The 24,302-nt window shown below is 41.7% G+C and overlaps 1 protein-coding gene across 2 annotated transcripts in view; it reads right to left on the bottom strand.

Moving 5' to 3' along the window:
* STK39 (serine/threonine kinase 39) overlaps positions 1 to 24,302 on the bottom strand; it is a 259,098-nt gene that overhangs the window by 11,306 nt on the left and 223,490 nt on the right. For both annotated transcript variants that reach the window (XM_045575258.1, XM_036421465.2), the window contains one exon: positions 988 to 1,052. In XM_045575258.1, coding sequence (XP_045431214.1) covers positions 988 to 1,052 — 65 coding nt within the window. The remainder of the gene's footprint in view (positions 1 to 987; positions 1,053 to 24,302) is intronic.

Below are 24,302 nucleotides of genomic sequence, written 5' to 3'. Positions count from 1 at the left end.
TTTAAAAATCCTAAATTAATTGTATTAAGGGACAGTCAAAATGCAGCAAGCAGCTGAAACCAGTTTGGCACAGTGGATAGAGCATTGGCCTGCATACTGAAAGGTCCCAGGTTTGATTCCGGTCAAGAGCATGTACCTTGGTTGCGGGCACATCCCCAGTAGGGGGTGTGCAGGAGGCAGCTGATCGATGTTTCTCATCAGTGTTTCTAACTCTCTATCCCTCTCTCTTCCTCTCTAAAAAAATCAATAAAATATATTTTAAAAAATGCAGCAAGCAATTTAAGGTCTACGAATACTTTGCTGTGTACAACATGAAATTAATATAGTATTGTATATCAACTGTGATTCAAAAAAAACACTCTTTAAAAAACAAATTACTGCCAAAACTGATTTGGCTCAGTGGTAGAGTGTCGGTCTGCGGACTGAAAGGTCCCAGGTTCGATTCTGGTCAAGGGCATGTACATTGGTTGCGGGCACATCCCTGGTAGGGGGTGTGCAAGAGGCAGCTGATCTCATCGACGTTTCTAGCTCTCTATCTCTTTCCCTTCCCCTCTGTAAAAAATCAATAAAAATATATTTATTAAAAAAACCAAATTACTGAAAATGATGAAATATATCAAATAATATTTTAATCCTAAAGAAAGAAAAGAGCTGCTTGGAATTCAGTTTAATTTTGTTCTATATGGTCAAGTAGCCATAAAAACTGGAAGCAAAATGGCATGGTGTTCAAGATTCTCAAGTGGCCACTCTTCATTAAAGATGTCATGGTAAAAGAACAAGATATGCTGACAGATGAGGAAATTTCTGGTCATGATCAGAAAATGTTCCCAAATGTCGAACAGGCAAATGACGGATGCAAAAAAATGGATCCCAAAAGGAAACATCAGCAGCAATAAAATCACAGAGCAGGGTAGGAAACTCCATTATTACTTCTTGATGGCACCTCATGGCAGCAAATTTACCTTCTTTCCATAACTTCTCACTTACCAACTTAAATGTCAAGGTTTTTAAAGCTTTGGGGTCATCAACAATCTTCTGTAAATTAGCAGCCACTGAAAAATACAAACATGGAGAAAGTGTTCAAATTATTTCTCGTAACATCGGGTTTTCACATCAGTGATTCAGAAAATTTGACTAATGATGCAATTAGCTGCAAAATTATTTTTTCACAGACATTGAAATCCATATAAATGGCCAAATTACTCTCATGTATTTTCTACACCAACTTATATCTTCGGTAGATCAGAATTAATAATGTACAGCTGACTTAGAATTAACTGTACATTGACCTCACATTCAGAAAATGAGAAATGACAGCAGCGTTCCCACCCCTTGGTTTTCCTCATCACCCATCACTAAGACACATCGGAGCCAGGAGAGGGCAGCACAGAACACAGGGGAGAGGTAGTCCAGACGACACCATTTCTTTGGAAATAAAGGCCAGCACACATTTGAACTCCTGTCCTGTAAATTCACTCAAATTTCTGCGGCCACTTTTATCAAAGCCACAAAATGCAGAAGATAACCTGTATGATTTGGGCATATGTTTTAATGTTTTCAGAGCACGGCGATCTGTCAGACCGCGAAGGGCCATCTTGAACACTTCCCAAATCCCGTGAACAGGGTCGAGCACTCGAGGCTGTCAGCGTGAAGCTCCATAGTGAAGACATGTTTCCACTATTAGCTGGATCCATCAGGGACCTGCCCCGCGCCCCATGGTGCCATAATCTATTCGATAGTCTAGGAGAGGAGCGGGCCCTTCCCATTCCCTCCGCTGGCTTAGGGTGCAGGTTGCGAACAGTATTACCAAAGGAAATGACAGAGGTTTCACGCCTTCCTCTTTCCATACCCAAACGTAATGTGCAAAGCACTGAAAGTCAGGTGAGGGCTGCTGGTTAGGAAAGGAGCAGTTACTATCCAAGAAATCGGGGAAGAGTTTTTTCATTATCCAAATTATCTGCCGCTTCACTAATTAGGTTATCTGAAAGTTATCGGAATATTTTAAGATAAAAACATTTAATATACATAATAAATAAACGTATAAATATTCTGAGAAAAGTGTTTCAAGTATAATGCTTTCAAGTAGAAAGAAATCTGCAAATTGTATTTTTCACTGAGGTTAACTGAAAACCTAGATACATAGATTTTATGCAAATCAGTTTATTTCATTAAATCCACGGCTGGGGAACCGTTTTTACTGCTAAGCCATTTGGATGTTTATAACATCATTTGGGGACCATACAAAATTATCCACTTAAAAACTAGTCTGCTCTATTTGGTCAAACATTTAACTCACCACTCATGCCCTGGCAGGGCCAGACCCAATGATTTCGTGGGCCTTATACGGCCTACGGGCCGGTCGTTCCCCACCCGTAATTAATCTATCAGCTGCGAAAGGAAAAACTGAAAATTATATATAGCAGTCCCCCCTTGTCCACAGGGGATGCCTAAAACTGTGGATAAACGTATCGTGTATGCAAATTGCAGCAGCTTTTCCTGACAACACCAGAGTGTTCTACATCGCTCCTTGGATTTGGGCTGATTTCACGAGTGGCCATAAAGTCTTTATGGGAATCCCAGTCCTTTCCTGCAAGTCTCTCAGTTGAGATGGATGATTTACTGCCTTGTTCTGGGTCATCTATTTCCAGTCTGTTCTCTCAAGTGCTGCCAAAAGCAGGCTGTCCTGCACTCATCACGCCCCTCTCTGCTGTGCTCCGTGCGTCCTCGGGCCCGTTTCCAAGGACCATGGCTGAGCAAGTTGTAGACTGGAGGGCAAGACGGAGTGGCCAGCATCTTGAACAATCATCCCAGAAAAACCACGCACCCCAACTGTGAACCTCGGGGACATTAGAAATTCAAATTCTGTCTTCAGCTCAAAGCAAAAATAGCAAAACTGGCCTCTTACCTGATTACTTATCCCAGCTGCTAGGCGTATTCTCAATTCAGCTGATTCTAATTTGTTGTAAAGTGCTATAAAACACCTCCACTTAACTGACATCACATAAAATTCAGGGTGATGCTAATTTCTCTCCCAGCAGCAATGCTCATTAAAAAGATGGGTGCCACCGTTTTCTCCCTTCTCCTGACTGTGCACCTGGGTTTCAGCAATAAAGACGCTCCTTACCTGGAACGTGAGCCGAGAAGGAAGGGCTGGGTAGATAGGACTGGTTTTAGGGCTCCTCAAGCATGTGCTCATAGCACCGAACTTCGCGTCTTAAGGTATTTTAGTTTCCAAAAAATATGGGGCTTCTGAACCTGCTTCCTCAGTGGCATCAACTCATTTCCAACCCCTCACGGCTTTCCCCGGGCGTCTAACAGGCTCTGTAATCTTGAGGGCATCCCATCCCTCCTCCCAGCCCTCTCTCTTCAGTCACGAGAGCTTTCTCTCTCTCTCTTGGCCACATCAGACCCAGGTAACACTTACAAAGGTTCCAGGGATGGTGGCCTTCCAGTCCTACCACTGGGGCTACATGATTCCTTCATGGGCAAGCTTTTTTTCATGTTCCTGAGTCATGCTTTAGACTAGAATGCCTGTCAGGGCTAGACAGTTCTGTTTGCTCTTTTGGATAACATTTGGTTTGAAGTATGGTAAGTACTCTGCTTTATGAAACTGTAGTAATATCATTAACAGCCATATGAAAAAAATGCTGCTGCTTAATACTTCCCCAAATGTGATCAGAGGTAGAAGAGCTGATGTTTCTCTGACAAACGGTGTCAGGCATTCATTCTCCTGACAGTTTCCTCTATAAAACCCTGGTCACATCCTGACAGTTAGAAAAACAACAGTCATATAAAGACTATTTTACTATGTCTGTATTCTGATTAATCAAAAGATATATTTTTCTCCTCATATACCAGTATATTTCACAACCACCTCATATAGTGCTGATGTTCTGGTGGCTGTGAGTTGACTAATTTGAGATATCCCAACCAAAGCTGTGTGGAAAAGCACACCAGTGAACACCGAGTCTGATGTGCTCCCCTTGTGAGAAATCTCTGAGATAACACAAGAGCTTAGACTTGGGTTACCCGACAAGGTGATGATGTCACAATATTGTTTTCTCCAAAGATATACCTTGAACATCTGCTTTGTATTGCTTAGAGAGGTGGCATGAAAGCACACAGAAAGAAAAATGGGTGACAAAAGAGAACCCAAGCTCTGAGTAAGGAGACATGAGGGTAGGTTTCTCATGGATACTGCTTTAACACTGATGCAAAATTATAGCTTACTAACAATAATAAAAGATTTACCCTGTTATTTTCCCTAAATTCCTGGGCTCTTATATTTATGAGATGAGTATAAGCTGATTTTTCAGCAGAAACTATGCAGGCCTATGAGAGTGGCAAGAAATTTTCAAGAATAGCAAGAACCTACAGCCAAGATTACTCTACCCAGCAAAGCTATCATTCAGAATTGAAGGGCAGATAAAGAGCTTCACAGATAAGAAAAAGCTAAAGCATAGCCAACTCCCAAGGAGTTCATCACCACCAAACCAGTATTACATAAAATGCTGAAAGGTATTCATTAAAAAGAGGAAGAAGAAAAAAATAAAGATAAAAATTATGATCAACAAATACATATCTATCAACAAGTGAATCTAAAAGTCAAGTGAATTAAAAGTCTGAGGAACAGAATAAACTGGTGAATATAATAGAATCGGGGCATAGACTAGGAATGGATTGATAATTATTGGGGGGAAGGGGTGTGGTGGTGTAGGAAGAGACTGGACAAAAATCATACACCTATGGATAAGGACAGTGGTGGTGGTGGGGGAGGTAAGAGCAGAGGGTGGAGTGGGAACCTGGTGGAGGGGAGCTATGGGGAGAAAAAAGGAGAAACAATTGTAATAATCTGAACAATAAAGATTAAATAAAAAAATAATAAAATGTGGGTATTAATAGTGCCTACCTGGTAGAATTGTTTCAAGAACTGAGCTCATGGGGAGGGGTGGGGCGGGAAGTGAGAGATCAATCAAAAGACTTGTATGCATGCATATAAGCATAACCAATGGACACAGACAGTAGGGGGGTGTGGGCATGTGCTGGGGAGAGGTCAATGGGGAGAAAAGGAGACATATATAATACTTTTAACAATAAAGAATTTAAATGAAAACTGAGTTAATACACACAAAGGGCTTACAGCAATGCTTTATAGCAAGGGTATAATAAATGTTAGCTTATTATCTCTACCCTGGACTACTACATATATTAGCTGGTTTCCTTGTGTTAGTTCTTATCTCCTCCTCATGAGCCCCTTTTCTCACACTCACTGGAGTTACTCAGAGAATCTATTAAATCATCAACTAGAATGTGTTGCCTCTATAAGTAATACCATTTAACTCTTCACATCAACTTCAGGATAAAAATCTAAACTTTTTGGCCTATGAGCCCCTCTGTGGTCCAGTCTCAACCTACCTCTTCAGTTTATTTTCTGGATTTTCCCAGGAAGGTCTCCATAACCCCTGGATCTCTACCATTAAGTGAGGAGGTAACTCATTACAGATCTGATATCCTCACTAGATTCAAACTCTTTTATAACCCAGACAAAATCTTATTCATCTCTGCAAAAGGTACAGTAAATCTTTAAAATACATCCATACACCAACTGATGAATTCTCACCAGCTCCGCCCGCTGCTACTACCCAAGTACGGCCACCTGGTATCACTGCTCATCTGGACTAACCAAGAGCCTGTGGTCTCCCTACTTCCATTCTTGTTCCTTGATGGCATAGCCAACTCCCAGCCATCAGCTGAGCCTTTTTAACATGTAATCAGACCATGCCACTTTATTCAAAACCCTTGGATGGCATTACAGCTCAGGGTAAAAGCCACAGTCTCCACAATGGTCTACAAACCCCACCTGACCCGGCCTCCTGCTCCCTCTCTGACCTCATCCCTCACCACACTGCTGTAGCTACAATGGTCTCCATGCTCTCCCTCGAGCATTCAAAGCAGGCTGCTACCTGAGAACCTCTTCCTGCCATTTCCTAAGCTGGAAGTAAAGGCTCCTCCTTCATGACCGCCACCCTCCTTTCCTTCCAGCTTCTGCCCAAATGTCCCTGCTATTACCTCATTCCCTCTGTCTTTCCCCAGAATGTTCCCTTTTCATAGCACCAAACACACTACATGACCAGACGTCCCGATTTTTAACAATTTGTCCCGCGTCCCATAGTGTTTTAAAAAGTCCCGATTTTTGGAATTCTTTCCAAAAAATTCTTTCAAAAAATTGGGACTTTTTTAAAATGCCCCGGGACGCGGGACAAAATTGTTAAAAATCGGGACTGTCCCGCCAAAAGCGGGACGTCTGGTCATCTTATACTACATCTTTATGAGTAAATTTTGGATGCAGCCCTTCATTTAGCCCCCTCATCTAGAGCATAAGCTCCAGTGAGTACTGGAACCTTTATCTACCTTGTTCACTGTTTGTTCCTAAGGCTTGACATATAGAGCATGTCAATTTACAGGGTTCTAAAAACTCTAGGGTAGGACCTGAAGAGTTAACCATATCTTAGGAGAATTCCTACAAATGTGTCTCTTAAGCGACAGTCCCATTTAGTTTTCCCAAAGCAAGTGAGTGAACTCTGGGCTCATCACAAATGAATATTGGGTATGCTAGGCAACCATTACCTTAGCAATTGACCATTTTTCATTCAGCTTTTTCCCCCAGAGATGACAGTCCAGGTCACTCCCCGGGCCATTCCCCTATCAGTACAGGTGCTGTCCCGAGGAAGGGAATCTACAGTGGGTAGAAGGGGACAGCAGTGATGAGCATCAGTGTGGCCTCACGACCAGACGTGGCCGCGGGGACTAGCAGTCGCACTAACCTAACTTCCCCTCTTACCGCTCTCCCATGCAAAGAGACCAGCCATTCCTGGAGAATCTCTCCCCTGGGGATCCATGCGGACCAGGGGGACTGTCAGGGGGACTGTCAGGGATACTGTGGTGTGCAGCCAGGTCTCCTCGCAGGAATGATGCTCAGCCATATTCCTCCCTGAGAATTCCCTTTAGGCAAAGAGTGCTGTCTGACTCTGGGTCAGGCCCTCCTCAAAGGCAGCTCACATCCAAAGACTGGCAATGAGAGGGGCAGGCCCTGTTCCCGCAGGGAAGGACAAGCCGAAGGGTCATCCCAGATCCAAAGAGCCCTGTGGACTTAGCTGAGGTGTTTGTTGAGATTCAAAAGCAATTTAATTCCTCTATCTGCCAAAATCTACTTCCTGTATTGCTTCACAGAGGTTGATCATGAAAGCCTGCCTCAAAGAGCTGCTTGCATGTGAATCTATGTCTCTGAGGTTTTTTCTTAGAAAACCTTAAGACTCTGTCCAATGATGAACTGGCGAAAATCACTTAAGAAAGCCATTTCCATTATCAAGTGTATCAGACAGTGTAAATCATAAATGGAATATTATAAAGGAAATGGGGAATATGTATATTGCACAGCATTTTCTTTGCATTTCACTCAGAATTCTGGATGGTGATATAAAAAAAACAAAAAAAAAACAAAAAACCACAGTAATTAGAAGAGATTTTGAGAATGTTACAGGTACTATAAGCAAGCAGCTTTGAGACCAAAATGTCAAATACACTTGAATATTAGTAATTATTTACATATAACAGGAAAAGATTAGGGGAAATAAATGGAAATACACTTGCCATTCTCCTTAAAGTTCAGGTAAATTCCAGTTCATTAGAGCTATCTTGGCAGAATAAAAAAAATTGTGAAACAGCTTAAAATAGATAAACTGGCTGGAATCAAATCTGTCCTTTAAAGTATAATCGTAACATTGATATTCTGATACTAAATGTCCTTGACTGTCTTTAAAAGAGAGTTTTATGAACTGGACCACAATGTGTTAATGGAAGTGTCCAATAATCATCATGCTATCTATCATTGCACATTCTGAAAGCAATGAAATGGTATAATTATTGAAGCTTCATTTAGCTGGTAGAAACTGTGTACAGTTTAATCCTCTTTAGAATGAGGACAAAGAAAGTAAAAAAAAAAAACAACACAAAACTATATGAAGAATGTCTAAACTTTAATATCATGCCTGCCAAGAATACCCAACATTCATCTGAGATGAACGGAAGAATTAATTTATTTGCTTTGGAAAAACAAAGAGGGTTATTGCTTGGAAGATAAAGCTATTAAAAAGTGCATTGGTTCTTCAAAAAATATAAAGAATTCTATAATGTCTTGATTTGGAGTTTTCAGTGTTATAACCCTCTACATTGCAGGCAAAACCCTGTGTGCATATTTCTGGGGAGAGGGTTTATGTAGCTTTCACCAGACTCTCAATGGGATCATGTCCCTTAGAATCTTAACAATCACTGTCCTAAACGCTTAGTAACATCTTCTCTTAGAGATAGGGCCTTTTGTATGTTTTTGTAACAGTCTTATTATAGTGGACAAATAATAAACTGCACATATATAAAGTTTACAATTTGGTAAGTTTTGACATGTGCACACATTAGTGAAACAAACACCACATGAAAGATAATAAACATATTCATCACATCCAAACATTTCCTCACGCCCTTTGTTACTCTCCCCATCTTTCCTCCCTGCCCTTCTTTCTTCTCTCTCCAGAAAATAACCCTGTCACTATAGATTAATACACATTTTCTACAATTTTATACAAATGGAGTCATATATATTGTATACTCATTTTGTCTGGCTTTTCTCACACATCATAATTACTTTGAAATATATCTATGTTGCAGCATTTATCAATAATTCATTCCTGTTTATTGCTAAGTAGCATTCCATTGTATGGTTGTACTACAGTTTGTTTTTATATAGTCAGTGCTTGATGGATGTTTGGGTTGTTTACAAATAAAGCTTTTACAAGTGTTTGTGTACACTTGGGTAGAACATATGGTAGATGAATGTTTAACTTAAAAAAAAAAAAAGTCCAAATGTTTTCTAGGGCTATTGTACCATTTTTATATTTCTACCAGCATTGTCTGAGACTATCAGTTTCTTACATACTTGCCAACACTTGGTATAATGAGTCATTTAAATTTTAGCCATCCTAATTAATGTGTAAGAGTAGTATTTCACTGTAGTTTTAATTTGCATTTCCCTAGTAGTTCATTTTCCCACGTGCATATTTTGAAAGAGTATTTTAATGGCTGACTTCTGACTAAAAAAAGTAAAAGGGTATTGGAAATGTGAAGCAAAAGAGTGTATGAAAGTATTAAGGATTTCCATAAATACAAGTGGGTTTTTTGGATTAAGTAGAGGGCTTTTTCTAATAAAACCAAAATGCCTTTGTTAAGGAACCACAGGTATTTCTGCATTCTAGACATAAGCTGTTCAGAGAGTGCCTATCAGATCTTCTAGCACATCTAGTAAATCACACACACACACACACACACACACACACACACACACCTTCTGCCCATGTCTTAGAAAATCACCTAGAGTTTCCTGTACAGTTCAGAAACTTCAATCCTCTTCCACTAGAGCTTTTTAAATGTGTACGTCATGAGTTTGAGTAGAATTAAGAGAACAAAGTGACCATATCAAGAAGGCCGAAAAGAAAAGATACAGGAAATCCATCCAACTTTGATTTCTAGAGGCACAAAGAAAGCCGTTGCAGGTCTTTACCATTTACAGCAATAAGGTCTATTTAATTACACTGGGTGTCTAAATCCCAAGAGGAATCTTATAGCCAGAAGCACATGCTGGAAATATGGCCTGAAGATAAGATGCAATAGGATTCTGACAATCTCACAACCATTGCCCCATTGTGGAGGGAAGACTTTCATGCAGCAGGTACCACAAATGAAGACAACAGGGCAACTCTGTAGGAGACTAAAAACAATGTGTGTCTCCTTCAATGCATACAATCACTTGATTAAAAACAAAGTCACTTGGTTTTTAATCAGCTTTCAGATGTTTTTATGACCTTGTCAAATCATACAAATTCTAGAAAAAGTTCTAATCTGTCAGAGAATATGTGGCAAAGAAGATAAAAACAACACTGGGAGAAAAAGAAAATCTTCTATGGAAGAAATTCTGAATTGATTTGTTTGTACACCCCCCCCCCCCCCCAAACCCCAACACTGTATGAATAAAGTTAACAATGGAAAAGCCGCTTATAATGTGTCCTGTTAGCCAGGGCATGCAGGGGTCATGGACTCCAACCTCTCTCTCTCTCAGGCAGACACATCATTCAGACCAAGAGGAAATTGTTCACCCCATTGGAGACTGTCTCCAGAAGAGCAAGAGTTTGCTTCATTACCCTGCTCTTCCTTCATTATCCATTTCCACTGCTCACCGGTTACATCTCTGTCACCTGGTAGTGCATCTGAATGAAACCTCTCGCCTTGGGGGAGTAAGGCTGGTGGATACGTGACATTAACTTAGCAGTGTTTCCCAAAGTGTGGTACAGGAAGTGTTTCCCCAGGGGTACAGGAAGAGTTTGGTGGGGGTACGCGTTGCACGGGAGTTTGGTGGGGATATGCACTGCACCTAATTCTACGTTCTCATGAGTATGAGGGGTACTCAGCGTTACGAAAATTATAGAAGGGGTACACATGTCAAAGGTTTGGGAAACACTGACTTAGGGGGAAAGCAGCTAACTAAACAATAAAGCACAGCCTTAAAGACTCCACCTACGCATTTACTGTTATTATTAATACTAAATATGAACTTACATGCTTTCAGGTATCAAGACATTCATTCAGCCCTTATTGCAGGTCATAAAAAGATAGTTTTGGGGAAATAAACATACCCAAAATTCAAAAGCTTCAAAACAACCTTATACTTAAAACTCTTAAGCCTAAGACTCACTGTTGTAACAGGCCTGTATTTCTCTCTTATTCATGAAATAAAACACAGCATTTTGGGAGAAAAGGAAACACTAAGTATGCCAAATACTTAGATCAATGGTCAGCAAACTGCGGCTCGCGAGCCACATGCAGCTCTTTGGCCCCTTGAGTGTGGCTCTTTCACAAAATACCACGTGCGGGGGTGCATGTACAGTAAGATTGAAACTTTGTGGCCCTTGCGCAGAAGTCAGTTTTTGGCTCTCAAAAGAAATTTCAATCGTTGTACTGTTGATATTTGGCTCAGTTGATTAATGAGTTTGCCGACCACTGATTTAGATCATAACATCCGCAGTCACAGAATTTCTAGCTCTTTATCCCACTACTATTCCTCTAGATTGGAATTCAACACTTGGCCAGCTTGTTTCAGGAGGGGAAACAGATTATCTAAAATATGTGGTTCAGGAACACGTCCCTCAAAGCCAAACACAGTCAACATTCTTTTGTTCCCATTATCAGAAATTATTTGTTGTTTTTTCCCCATTCTTATTTTATTTTCAAGAAAAGTGATCTTAAATATTACATGCAATAAACATTAATATTTTAAGAATGAAAGAATTTTAAGTATAATAATATTACTAAAACTGTACTAACATAGTATGATATCATGAAAGTTGTAGGAAATATTAAAAACATGCAAATAACAGGATTACTTCTATTACTACATTCTAAAATATTTTTTCCCTGGCTCTATTTTTGTTAGCTATTATCAGAACAATTCTTTGAAAGACTGGCAGGGGAAGTGAGACAGCCTGCAGTGAGGATGTCTAAGGACTGGTGGGAAAACCAAACATTCTTCTGTTTAAAAACAGCAATCCCAAGCGATCTGGAGAACCACTGCTGTAACTTTTGCTTTGTTCCTTGCACGGATATTGGAATTTCCGAATGAAAGATTACCAAACTTACAAAAATGCTATGTATTTATGAAGGAGCCAGATACCACAAGTTCCTCCCAAGTGCATGAAATTATGTGAATTTCGGATTTCCAGTCCCTCCCTCACCGATAGAGAGAAAAGATACCAATTTGCTGTCTTTCAGCCTTAGATACTTGAGCACAACAAATGGAGTTCGACTTTTTACAACAGGTAGCAGGAAAAGAAATAAGTGGAATAGATGTCACATTGATTTGGGGAATAAAAAGCTGAAGGAGGAACACAGGGCACTCTGGCAAGGGAAGAGATGGGAAAGGAACGCCGCGTGGTAGTTACGAGGCACGGTAGTTTGCTATCCGAGTAAACACAGCGGTCCATTATCTTAGGGAGGGAGCCATTTGTAGGAGGACGTGGAGAAGGGGCTCAGCAGTGTGCAGTAATGAGATGGAGGACTGAGAGGAGTCACAAGCAATCCGACTACAGAAGAGAAGCCAGAAGAGAGATGCTGACTCGGGGATGATCATCAGTAATGCTCTGAGGAATGAAAACCAGAACGTTTGACAGCAGCGAGAAGGGCAAACAAGACTGAGGGCTGTACGCATAGCCTCGAAGAGAACAAGTTGGGGCTGCTCATTCCGATGCTATTTAAGGCAGCGAGATCTCATTAACGCTGGGCATATCCGCCTTTCCCTACCCATTGGGAGAAATCCAGTTAAAAGCTGTGAGTTGCAGGCAGCGCAGGTTCCTGGTTAAAGACCAGGCACAGGCAAAGACAATGCAGTCCCCAGCCGCTTTGTAAAACCAAGGCCCTCCCCGCTTCCCCCTCTCCCAGGCTTATCCTAACCCCATACTGGTAGGGTGCTAAGAAGAGGATTAACAGATTTAGATTAGCCAACTGTGAGAAGAGCGAGGGTATACAGACTCTGCAGCCTTTTTAAACTGGGTGATAACATCTCTCCTTTTCATAAAAACCTCTATGGAGGCAGAGTAAACTATGGAAGGTTGTAGGGTATTTGTGAGAAAAATAAAGATATGCTAATCTGGAGGCAAGTAATATTTCTCTTTGTACAAAAGGCAAGTAATGCTTCTCTTTTCTATTGATGTATTTTATTCATGTCTGTCCAACCCTTTAATAAAGCAGATCATTAAGGAGATGAGCCCTGAAATCCTAATCAGACCCCAGGAGCGGGGCAGAGGTAATCCCAGCTGCCTGAGATCCTGACGATTCGTTCCCAATCAAAGACCGTCATGTACTCAGCCACCCTGGGAATAGTGAAGCCTCTAAGAAACCCCCAATTAATTATGTCTTTCCCTGATCCTTTTAATGAGACTGTACTTTCACTGATTGCTAATGACCACTGGTTGAGCAAGTCCTGGAGTTTACAGTTCCTCAACCTGATGGGAGGATCTTGCAAACTGGAATAATGAAACAGTTCTGAATACATAAACTGTGATTAATCAACAACAACACTGACTGAGACTTCGCATGCCTCACGGATCAGCGGGTAATCCCGCTGCCACCCTCCGAGGCTGGAACTAGCACGTGCCCCATATTACGGGGACATTGAGGCACAGAGAGAGGAAGCACCTTGCCCGGGCCACACAGCCCGGCTGGGGCTGAGGTGGGCTGTAAACATAACCACAAAGCCGAAACCGGTTTGGCTCAGTGGATAGAGCGTTGGTCTGGGGAGGGAAGGGTCCCAGGTTTGATTTCCGGTCAGGGGCATGTACCTTGGTTGCGGGCACATCCCCAGTAGGGGGTGTGCAAGAGGCAGCTGATTGATGATTCTGTCTCATCAATGTTTCTAACTATCCTGCTCTCTTCCTCTGTAAAAAAATCAATAATTTATATATATATATATATTATATATAATATAATATATATATTATATAAAATATATAATATAATATATATATATATATATATATTTTTTTTTTAAAAAAACACATAACCACAGAGCATGCTGCCTCTCAGCTGTCTTCCCTCTTCACACAAATGGCTACTGTTTTAAGGCAGGTACTTAAAATAACAATCGGGACTCAAGAGGCAGTACCAGTGGCCCTCATGTCTGGGATCCCCTCCCCTACACTGAAGAGCAGGTACCAGGGGGCCTCCATCTCCTCTAAAAGCTAATCCTGCTCCTGCGAAGCAGTCACGGCTTCTGTGAAGATCCCCTTGGGGACCTAAATAGTGAATGAACCCGGAGGAAGTGACACTCACATCAAACAGCCCTCCTGTTCTCCGGCCTGACCATTTTAGAAAGAATTTAGGTTAATACCTCCCAACGTAAGTACCATCATAGTCTTTTTAACTTAGTGCCTTACAGGCAAGATTTTGTAAAGCCCTACCACTCAAAAACCTGACAGCGAGTCCCAGTCAAAGCTGCACAAAAGTAAAGCCGAGTTGAGGGTTATTTCATTGTTTGATGCTTCTATGTTTTTTGTTTTTTGTTTTTCCCGCTTTAAGAAAAACAACAATTATACCTTTTTCCTTAGGTGAAACCTTCGACTTGTTAACATAAGGGGGGGAGGGAGGAAGTGTCGCTATTATAGAAGGTGGTGACAGAACTGATTCAGTTTACATTAAATGATTTTAGAAATTCCCACATAAAATTTCTTCTGAGAAATCTTGAGTATGTTTAAAACCTAAAAAAAACAAAACAAAAAAAAAACAAACAAAAAAAAAAAAACAACGAAAACAACAAAACACACCCAAAACCCTATTGTATTTGGGTATATTCAGAAAAATGGCCCCAGCAGGTAAAGCGGGTAAGATGGGAAGCTTAGCCGATGCTGTAGGCTTTGTGAGAAGGGCAGCCACAATGACAGACAGGGAGCCATCAATGCCCTGTGGTTTTATTATAACTAAGAGCAGTACTGAAAACCATCCTCAGACCAGCATGCTCAGCGTGCACAGACCAAGGGTGAGGGCTCTCCCACACGGACATCGTGATCATCATCTGCTTCTGAGCTTCAAACCCACTTCCATTCGCCGTAAGGAACCACCACCTGGATCATCCTCCGGCAATAAAGCTAATCATTCACCCAAACAAGGCACACCACCACTGTGGCGAACCTGGGTCCATACACGTGGTTTCAAGAGCCCAATGCTTGGTAATAACACCGGGGAATTGATCCTTACGGTGAACCATCCATACACGGGCCTCACTAAACAGCTATTCTCAGGTGCAATTCCCTTTGCTACCCAGTGCTTTCCTATCCCCTGTCCCCCAAAATGCAACAATACCTGGTTCAGAGAACTCATTTGATTTTTATGCAAGAATAAGAGAGTAAAAATGGAGATGCTAAATATTCAGCCTGCGCTGGAAGAGAGGCGGTGAACTTGGCACCTGAGAGGTCCCCGGTGAGGGTGGCCAGGCAGCACTGCCTGACGAAGTTGATGGGCCGAGTTGAAGATTTGCACTTTAGGTGCAGAATAATCACTCAAGAAATTACAAAAGGATATTGTTTGTAAGATTTCATCCCTCAGTATATATCCAGAAACAGGGATGTTTTTTTCTAGAAGCGCAAAAATGAAATAGTCCCTTGGTGAAATGAAATGTCATTTGTAGCGCACATGTTACAGACAAAATTTTTTTTTTTTTAACTGCAAGCAATACTGAAGTAAAAAAAGAAAACACATTAATCACCCAGGAGAAGCATAGCTAAACAAGCAGGGTGTTAAGCAACAGGAAATTATGATCAAAGTTGTCCACCCAGATGCTTAATTGAACTTATTTTTAAATGCAGTAAAGTAGATTAAAATTTCCAGTTGTTATGAGACCAGGACGTAATGTGAGCTATAATACCAGGGCTCACTGAACAGAGGCATTAGGCTGAAAGTCTAAGAACAAATCAGAAACCAACTAAGTGATTAACAGAAACTAAACTAAAACAGAAATCTGCCTCCACAAAGATGTTTCAATAAGGTAAGAATGTGACTAAGGACCAGGTGAGGATGAGTCTCTGTCTTCACTGATCAAACAGGCAGCTGCCTCGGAGAACAGAGGCCGAGACCCCAGTGGCCTGGCACGACAAATGAGGGGCCCTGATCACAACCAAATGACATTTTGGCAAAATTATGCAGAGGATTTGTGTCTGACAAATTTGTGGGCTGGAGGTCAGTCAAATATGTATGTTTTCCATTTCCAAAGAGTTAATCTGCCATAGGCCCAGGGTGTGCTGTTCAGAGGTACGTTCACTCCTTATGTCAGCAGGATGCGAAGTTTGGCGCTGCTCTGGAGGAGATATCGGCATTAGGCTTTTAATGAGAAATGGTGAGATAAAAATGATGAATTCATTCTTGCCTAGGCAATGTAGTAAAAAACGATTACGTTCCAGCTTCTCGTTTCTGAGACATAATTCTGGAAGACAGAAACCTCTGGAATGCCCATCCTGCTTAATCTCCATAAATCTGAGCAGTGAAAATATGGACCCTCAATTTTTGTGAACACAAGCCAGTGATTTGATTAAAACCAACAAAATTCAATAGCAAAAAAAGACTTCATTTTAATAGTATGTAAAATGGTATGTTTTAAGTTAACTGGGTCATTCATTCAACAAATATTTATTGAGTAATTACTAAGCACTCAATAGTATTCTAGTCGTCTATTCTGTGTTCCAGGGCACACCAGTCTACAGATAGGAAAAAAAAAAACAATAAAAAAACTGTGTGTGTATGCAGTTTAGTCCATTAGTAAACTAAAAAGCCACTGAATAAGCATTTTCCAGAAATTTCACTTACCAGGCACTACCAGCAACTCTACGTCCTAAGTAACATGAACTATAGAAAGTTAGATGAGGAAAGATGCCCTAGCTTCAATGTTAAGGACAATCCAGATTGCTTCCTTGGGTAAAAGAACAACTGCTTAGCAGATGTTAACGAACACCATTCAGAACTTCTAATCTGCAAATCCTATTTATCATAAAAACGTTAGAACGGCCAACTAAGTCACTACTGAGAGAACATAAGTGTTTCTTCCAGCTCACACTCTTCCCAATGATGGGACTTTCCATAATAAACATATAATCTCACTCATATATGGAATCTAGTGAATAACGAACTGATGAACAAAAACAGATCTAGAGACATATAAGCATCAAACAGATTGTCAAACCCCAGAGGAAAGACAGGGAAAAGTGGGGGAAAATATTAACCAAAGAATTTGTATGCATTTATGCATAACCCATGGTCATAGACAATAGGGTGGTGAAGGCCTGGAGTGGGGGAGGGGGCAGGCTGGGAGAGGTCAATGGGTGAAAAAGGGGTCATGTGTAATACTTCAACAATAAAGATTAAAAAGGAAAAAAAAAACCAAAAAAAAAAAAAAAACTAAGCCAAGAACAGAATATTACTTTGAGGGCCTAGTCTGAGGTGGTCATTAGTGTTAGAATATTCAGCCCTGGGCATCACCCTGGTGTTCAGAAAGGGGTGGTTAGGTGTGTGGTGACCTCAGGACTGATAGTCTTCCTAAATAAAAAAGGAAAGGATGTGAGATTTAAAATGAGTTTGTCTGATGGGGGTGGAAGAGACCATGGAGTTAGGTCAAAATTATAATCTTTAAGAGCAATAAGGGGATGATAGGATGATACTGTAATTATTGTGAGCAAGAAGGCTATGTGTTGTTGCTGCTGCTTTATTATCTAGTCCTATGAATATGGCCTTCAGGTAACACCACAGTTTTATATGTTAGGTGGGGAGCACATAGTGACTGAGTTTAGCACTATTGAGCTCTAGCAATACGTATTAATGAGTGATCAGGGAATCGAATCTGTATAGCAGAGTATCAGCAGGAGAGGCCCTCATAGTGGGTGTTCTTAAGGGGGTTGCTTCTACAGACATCCAAGCTATGTTTGAGTAAGAGCCTGGCTCCCTGAGAATTCTGTGTCTCCTTGGCTATATACGACCAGTTCTCTTGGGTACATATGACCCCTCTTCCCTTAAAGGAGACAGTTTAGGACTTGGTGCTCTATAGTCTGCTAATTAAATATTTTCCAAAATTGGACATGTAAGTGCACACTGAAGAATGCTGGTGATTTCCAGTGAGTTATGAGGAAAGGGGGGTTTGGGAAGCTGTAGAGCTTTGCTTGCATCCACAGTTTGATCAAAGACGAACAGTCGTACTTGTGCTTTGCTGAGAAAAAATATTCTTTAACTTAGAAAAAATTTATCTTGGTGTGCAGAGATGACATGCTGTGTATTTAGAAAGAAACCAGGATGGCACCAGTTAGCACTGCATGGTCACTCAGACAAGAGGAGGCAGAACGTGTGCCACTTGGGATTTTATGCCCAATTGTTTTCTGATCTCCTGGTTTTCCTAAGATAAGTCAGAACTGGAATATCTATGTCACCTCTTGCACTTTTTAAATGTTGGCAACTAATACAAAAATTAAAAAATATCATGCAAGCCAAATAAAATACATTAGTAGGCAAGATCCAAACCTTGGGACACTAGGTTGCAACCTCTGCACTATAATAAACAAATAATAATAAATAAAAAAACAATAAAAACAACAACAAAAGGATATGGAATGGATTATTGATTAAAATGTGGTTCACAGGCTTTGCGGTAAAAAAGAGAGGAGCTCAACAGATTTCAATTTTGGTGTGTCAACAGAGGAAAAGAATTCCACAGGCACAGAGACATGCAATTAAGACTGCCTAGGCTCATTGCCTCAAGAACTGTGATTAAATTAACACGGAGATAGGAAATGTGGGCTGAAGTAATTTTTTAAATCAGTTTTTCACAGTTTGGGATTTATTTTTTAAAATATTAAAAAAAAAAAAAAAAAAAAGGAGTCATGGCTTAAAGTGGGGGGAGAGCCAATGATATAGAGTTAAGGTTGAAATCTGTGTTTCCCAAATGTAGTTAAGAAAAGAACAAAACTGTACAGTCAGCAATGAAGCACCAAGTATATACCAACTTTAAAAGGAGGTTTGTCTATTAAAATAAATGTATACAGCATGCCAAATCCATATAAAGGTGCATAAACAAACTAGATTTTACTCTTCTGTCAAGTCTGAAGCACTCACCATGGAAATATGAACACAAATGAAGCCCATTTTGCTTTTTCCTCCTTTATAATGGCTCTCCCTTTTGAAAATGGGCTTCAAATAGTGCATCTCAATAGCACATTTAAAAGATAAGTTACACTACCATGCATAACCTAAAAACAAAATAATATCCTGAAGACCTGGCTATAAATAGGATGTAGACAATTAAAGAAAAAGAAGACAATTTAAAAAGCAGATCTAAGACTATTTAACAAGAATATTCAATAGGATGGAGCCAGCAGTGAATATTGCAGCCAGCGCCTCACAATGAGTTCTTGGGGATCCCCCTCACCCCGCCCCATGCACTGGGCCTATTTAGGGATGGGTGGTAAGACAATATTGGCCAATGACTGACACAGGCGGAAAGGCCTGCTGGGGGCCTCTACGACAAAACCTTTCCTGCTCCTTAGTGGGCCTATGAAACACCAGCTGTAAATGGAGAACATGTAGTGCTGTTTGCCCCTGGCAGCTGTGCCCTGTGCGGACAATGAAGGGAACGAGCCTGCGTTTAAAGCCAACACCGTGGGCAGCTGGGCGGAGAGAGGAGAGCGCCCAGGTAGGGACTGATGCAGCTAAGATGCTAACTAACCCTGAAACTGCCCCTTCCTTTGGAATTCCAGTTTTGTAAGCTAAAGCCTTCTTGTTTAAATTACTCTCACAGAGTTTTCTGTTCCTTGTAACTTAAATCACTCCAACTGAAAATGCACTTTCTTCTAGAGAATCATTCAAGTTCTCCAATTCCCCAGTGTGGTTTTCTGATAGGCACTGGTTGTTTTCATACAACAACATATACAATCAGGAGAAAATAGTCCCTTTGTCTTACCAGTTTCTTAAAACACTATAATCTGCTAAATACAGATCTGAAATAAATGTTAACAGGCTAAATAAAAATGGAGCCAGATTTAACAATTCTTTCCAAGAAACATTCCTTTTCAGTTTCCACAAGGAAAACTTTCTGGGATTGACTGATCCAGACTGTGTCACCAGTCATGGTAGAATATGGTCTTATACTAACCAGTCAGCAGCTTAGGTGAACGGCAAGAGAGGACATCCCGTACCTAAAACCTTACTGAAGAGTTACAGCACTTTCCACTGTTGTGAGCACAATGAAACCACAATCTCAAGTGTTACATGAACTTCCCCTGTTTTTAAAACATTCTGTCTGCAAGAATTGCTGCATTGTCAATAACTACCTTCCCTGCTACCAAGAAAAAGAAATTCTTCGGATTGGGTGTGCAGTAACCAATCTTCATATATGGTTACTAGTAAAGAAATATCAACATTACTGATCCAAGTATTTATGTACAAAGCTAAATTTCAAATATATATATACATATATATATGGCTAATATGCAAAGTGTCCCCTCGGGAGTTTGACCGGGAGACTGGGAGTGTGACTGCTCACTATGACTTGTGCAGACCAGAAGGAAGGCCCAGATCAGCCCTGATCACCGGCCAGGCCTAGGGACCCTTCCCATGCATGAATTTCGTGCACGGGCCCTCTAGTATTTTAATATTTCATAGAATGTTTTTTGAGGTGAAAATCTTTAAACGTTAACAATTCAGTGACATTTATTTAGTACGTTCAAAATGTTGTGCAACCACACCCTCTGTCTGGTTCAAAAATGTTTTCACCTCTCCAAAGAAAACCGCATCTCCATGGGTAGGCACTCCCACCCTGCCTTTCCCAGCTCCCAGCAACTATTAATCTGTCTCTATCTCCACAGATTTATCTGCTCTGGATATTTCATATAAGTGGGATCATACAATATGTGACCTTTGCATCTAGATTCTTTCACTTAACATAATGCTTTCAAGGTACATTTCACAGAATTTCAATACACTTAAAAAATTATGCCAGAAAGAGCATTTGTTTTAAAACTTCCTGGAAAGAAGTCTCCAGCACAGCCACAGAGATGCTGTGTAGAAAACCAGTATTAGACAAAATTATGTGCTTCGGGTCACAAAACTCAGCTATACAAATACAGATAAAGAGTACGATGCCCTTCAGAAGGACACAGAAAAACCAGAGACTACCAAGAGAGATGCGATGAAGGTTAGAGAACTACATGGCTACCCAGGAACGTTCATTAAGAGGAGGAAATGGGGGGAACTTTGGCAGGTTTCAAGCATTTGAGTACATATTTGAAAACAGAGGTTAGGCATATTCTGCACTGTGTCTGAGGACAGTATTACAGAAGAGGGGATCGCTAGCCACTCAGCACTGAGCAGGGGACGCTCTTCGGCACCAACAGTTAGGTCACACCCCCAGCACCTCTCCTTCCCAGGCCCTTCCTCTGTTGGCAAGGACCTTGGAAGGGCTCTGCTGTCACCACTTTGAACTCCTAATTAATTTTAGCACCAGGGGCCTGCGCTCTCATCTTGCACTGGGCCCACAGATCATGTACTGATTCTGTGTGCAGGTGTAGAACTAATACTCTTATCTGATGGAGGTGGCAGTGATATTTGACTGTTTAATGGAAAAAGGCAGTTTAAGCAAGGAAACAGAAAACTGTGATTCAAATAAACCTTACATTTAATGTTTTAACTTAAATCACATTAATGTACACTCATTTACAAATCACGTGAAGTGGGAGCCAAGGCCGTTTAGAAAGCCCTCGATCTTTAAAATCTCTATTTTTTTAAGGTTATCTTTCTCATTCCTAATTTAACAACTGTGTGTTTATTTTAACAACCTGCTTCCATCATTAGGCTTCCTAAAGCATTCCACCAGGTTTTTGAAGAAATAACTCACTTTTGAAATCATGTTTTATCTATTATTTAAATGATGCAATTTTAACAAGATGTAAGCCTGCATACACAAGTTTGGGGAGAAACTGTTGTTTACCAAGGAACATAGCTGGTGGAGCAGATGTGGGGGTGGGCACACTGGAGCATCCTCTCCCAGCAGTGAGCACCCACATGCCCTGGGCAGCAGCAGTGCATTTACAGAGGGAGTGGAGACCGCCCTTGACTCAGTGGGTCAAGTTCTTGGAAACTGGCTATTCCTCCTTAAAAACATTAGGTGTATTTTTTATCCTCACCAGAGGGTATGTTTATTGATTTTTAGAGAAATGGAGAGGGAGAGGGAGAGGGAGAGGGAGAGAGAGAGGGAGAGGGAGAGGGAGAGGGAGAGGGAGGGGGAGAGGGAGGGGGAGAGGGGGGAGGAGGAGGAGGAGGAGGAGGAGGAGGAGGAGGAGGAGAGGGAGAGGGTAGAAAGAGGAACATCAATGTGAGAAATATTGATCTGTTGACTCCCATATACACCTCCACTGGGGATCAAACCCACAACCTAGGTATATGCCCTGGTCAGGAACTGAACCCACGACCTTTTGGTGTACGGGACCACATTCCAACCAACTGAGCCACTTGGTCAGGGCAAAATAGCAGGCTTTTTGCATTGCCTTCTGTCTCTTGGCCTGTTGAGACCGATGCCCTCAGTCATACTGCCAAGGGAAAATTGCGAGCTTCCTTGAGATCGGGGTGTAAATTCCCCGTGAAGCTAACAGACATTCCTGTTGTCAAGAATTACAAAAAGGAGGGAGGATTTTGGAGACAGAATTAGCACTCAAAAGGTGAGAAAGAAAGAGGCGGATCACTGGCTATGGAACTGGAGCTCAAAAGGCAAGCCTCAGGAGGACAAAGAAATTCCCTTTATTTGGGGAGGGGAGGGTTTAATCTTCACCAGAGTACATTTTCCCCTTCGAATTTTTAGAAGGTGGAAAGAAACATTGATGTGAGAGAGACACATCTATTAGTTGCCTGATCAGAACCAGTGATCAAACCTGCAACCCAGGTATAGCCCTTGACTGGAATGGAATCCACGACCTTTCAGTGAGCAGGCTGACACTCTAAGCACTGAGTGACACCAGTCAGGACAGGAATTCCCATCTCTCTCTGGACTTCTCTCCTTGGGCCAAACAGTACACACACGGTCAGCATCCTCACAGGCAGCAGAAAAAGGTAATTTCAGCCATGGGGAAGCAGGCAGAAAACGCCAGGCTGAACACAAGTAAACTATTTGATAGGACGAATTGCCTAGCTGCCTCTCCCTAAGTGTCTATTTTCATGTTATAGTTTTTGTACCAGCACTGCTTGGGCCAGTGCAGGAACTGGAGAAAGTAACGCCCTCTGCTGGCACGGAGGTGGCCGTGGCGCTATGGTCCATCCCAAGGACACAGTGCTCAAGGCATCCTTCCCATGGGGAGTTTCCACCTCCACTCCCCCTGGGGGCCCAAGTCTCACTTTATTGGAAGAAACCTCACTGCCTGGCATGTCACAAAAGAAGTCTTCTGTTGGATGGGAGGCCAGATGCATTGCCTCCCAAGTGGGAAGAGGAAATAACTACCGCTGCCTGAGTGCCTCTCAGAGCCGAGCCCCGCTATCACAATGACCAGGGCAGGCAATCAAAGTACAGAAAGCAACCCTCCCAGTGGGTCACTCCCGGGTGAAGAAGGCGGGAGGACTAGCGAGAAGAGGCAACCTCCAAAGTCATCCACTGGCCGGCAGAGCAGAGTGGGGATCTGAATCTGCGTCCGATCCGAAAGCCAGCACTCCTCCTCCACCTCGAGGTCCTAGGTGCTCCCGAGTTTGAGTCTAATGAGTAAGATGGGGATGTTCTATCAGTTTAACCACAAGAAGCGAACAAGGCAGAAAACCATGTGACCACTCAAGACACACATAAAAATGATTCTGCTAAAACTGAGCACTAACCAATCAATGTGAAATCAGCTATTTAAAGAATTACAGGAGATGTCAGTTAAGGAGCCTGTGTATAATGGAGTTTATATAGAGTCCTGTTTGGTAATTTCTGTGCCATTCCCTGTTTTTATTAACCTTTACTCCTCAGAGTTTGGGAAGTTTCCCCCTCCTAGAAATAACTAGTGCAGAGAGAATAAGGCCGACAAGGAGGGAAGGAGAAGGAATGACCGGCACTGTCGGGGAGCTTGGCCAGTTTACCGACACTCTGGAGACCACTCCTATGAGAGAACACTGTCCCAGCGCCGCATCCAGCTCCCCAGGAAGAAGGTTAGCCAGCAGCACCTGGTGTGCGAGGCCTGCCTTCGGAACTGGAGGCCACTTGAACGGCTACTTTAATGTGAGTAGTTAAGAGTCTTAGTCCCTGAAAGAAAATTCGCTAAATTCAACTGCAACTGATGAATTCGCAATGGCAAGTGTTACCTGAACCCGCACCATAATTGGTATGAGAATGAGGCAATATTAGGAAGTGGAAAGTACACTTCACCCTCCTTAGGAATATTTGTGAAGACGGTTTGGTTACCAATTAATATAAAGAAATGCCTGCAATTAGTGTCCAAATCTTGTCTTTTCTAGGAACCCTAATTTCCTTTTGACAGAATAACTGGATACAAAATCACTGGAAGGTATCTCTGTGGTTCTCCTGGTCCCCAAACATTAAATTACAAGTCACTTTCAATGCCTCCGAATTTAAAGCAGCCTGGTGTGTTAAAAAGCACCATTTCGGCTTTTATTTCTCAAGTCCCCCCGGCCCACTGTCCTGCCCTGCAGCCCTGCTCCCCTCA

This window comes from Pipistrellus kuhlii, unplaced genomic scaffold, assembly GCF_014108245.1.
Source record: "Pipistrellus kuhlii isolate mPipKuh1 unplaced genomic scaffold, mPipKuh1.p scaffold_m20_p_7, whole genome shotgun sequence".
In the NCBI taxonomy this organism is placed as follows: Eukaryota; Metazoa; Chordata; class Mammalia; order Chiroptera; family Vespertilionidae; genus Pipistrellus; species Pipistrellus kuhlii.
The sequence above is the reverse complement of the archived record's forward strand: the minus strand, read 5'-3'. Positions and strand labels throughout refer to the sequence as shown.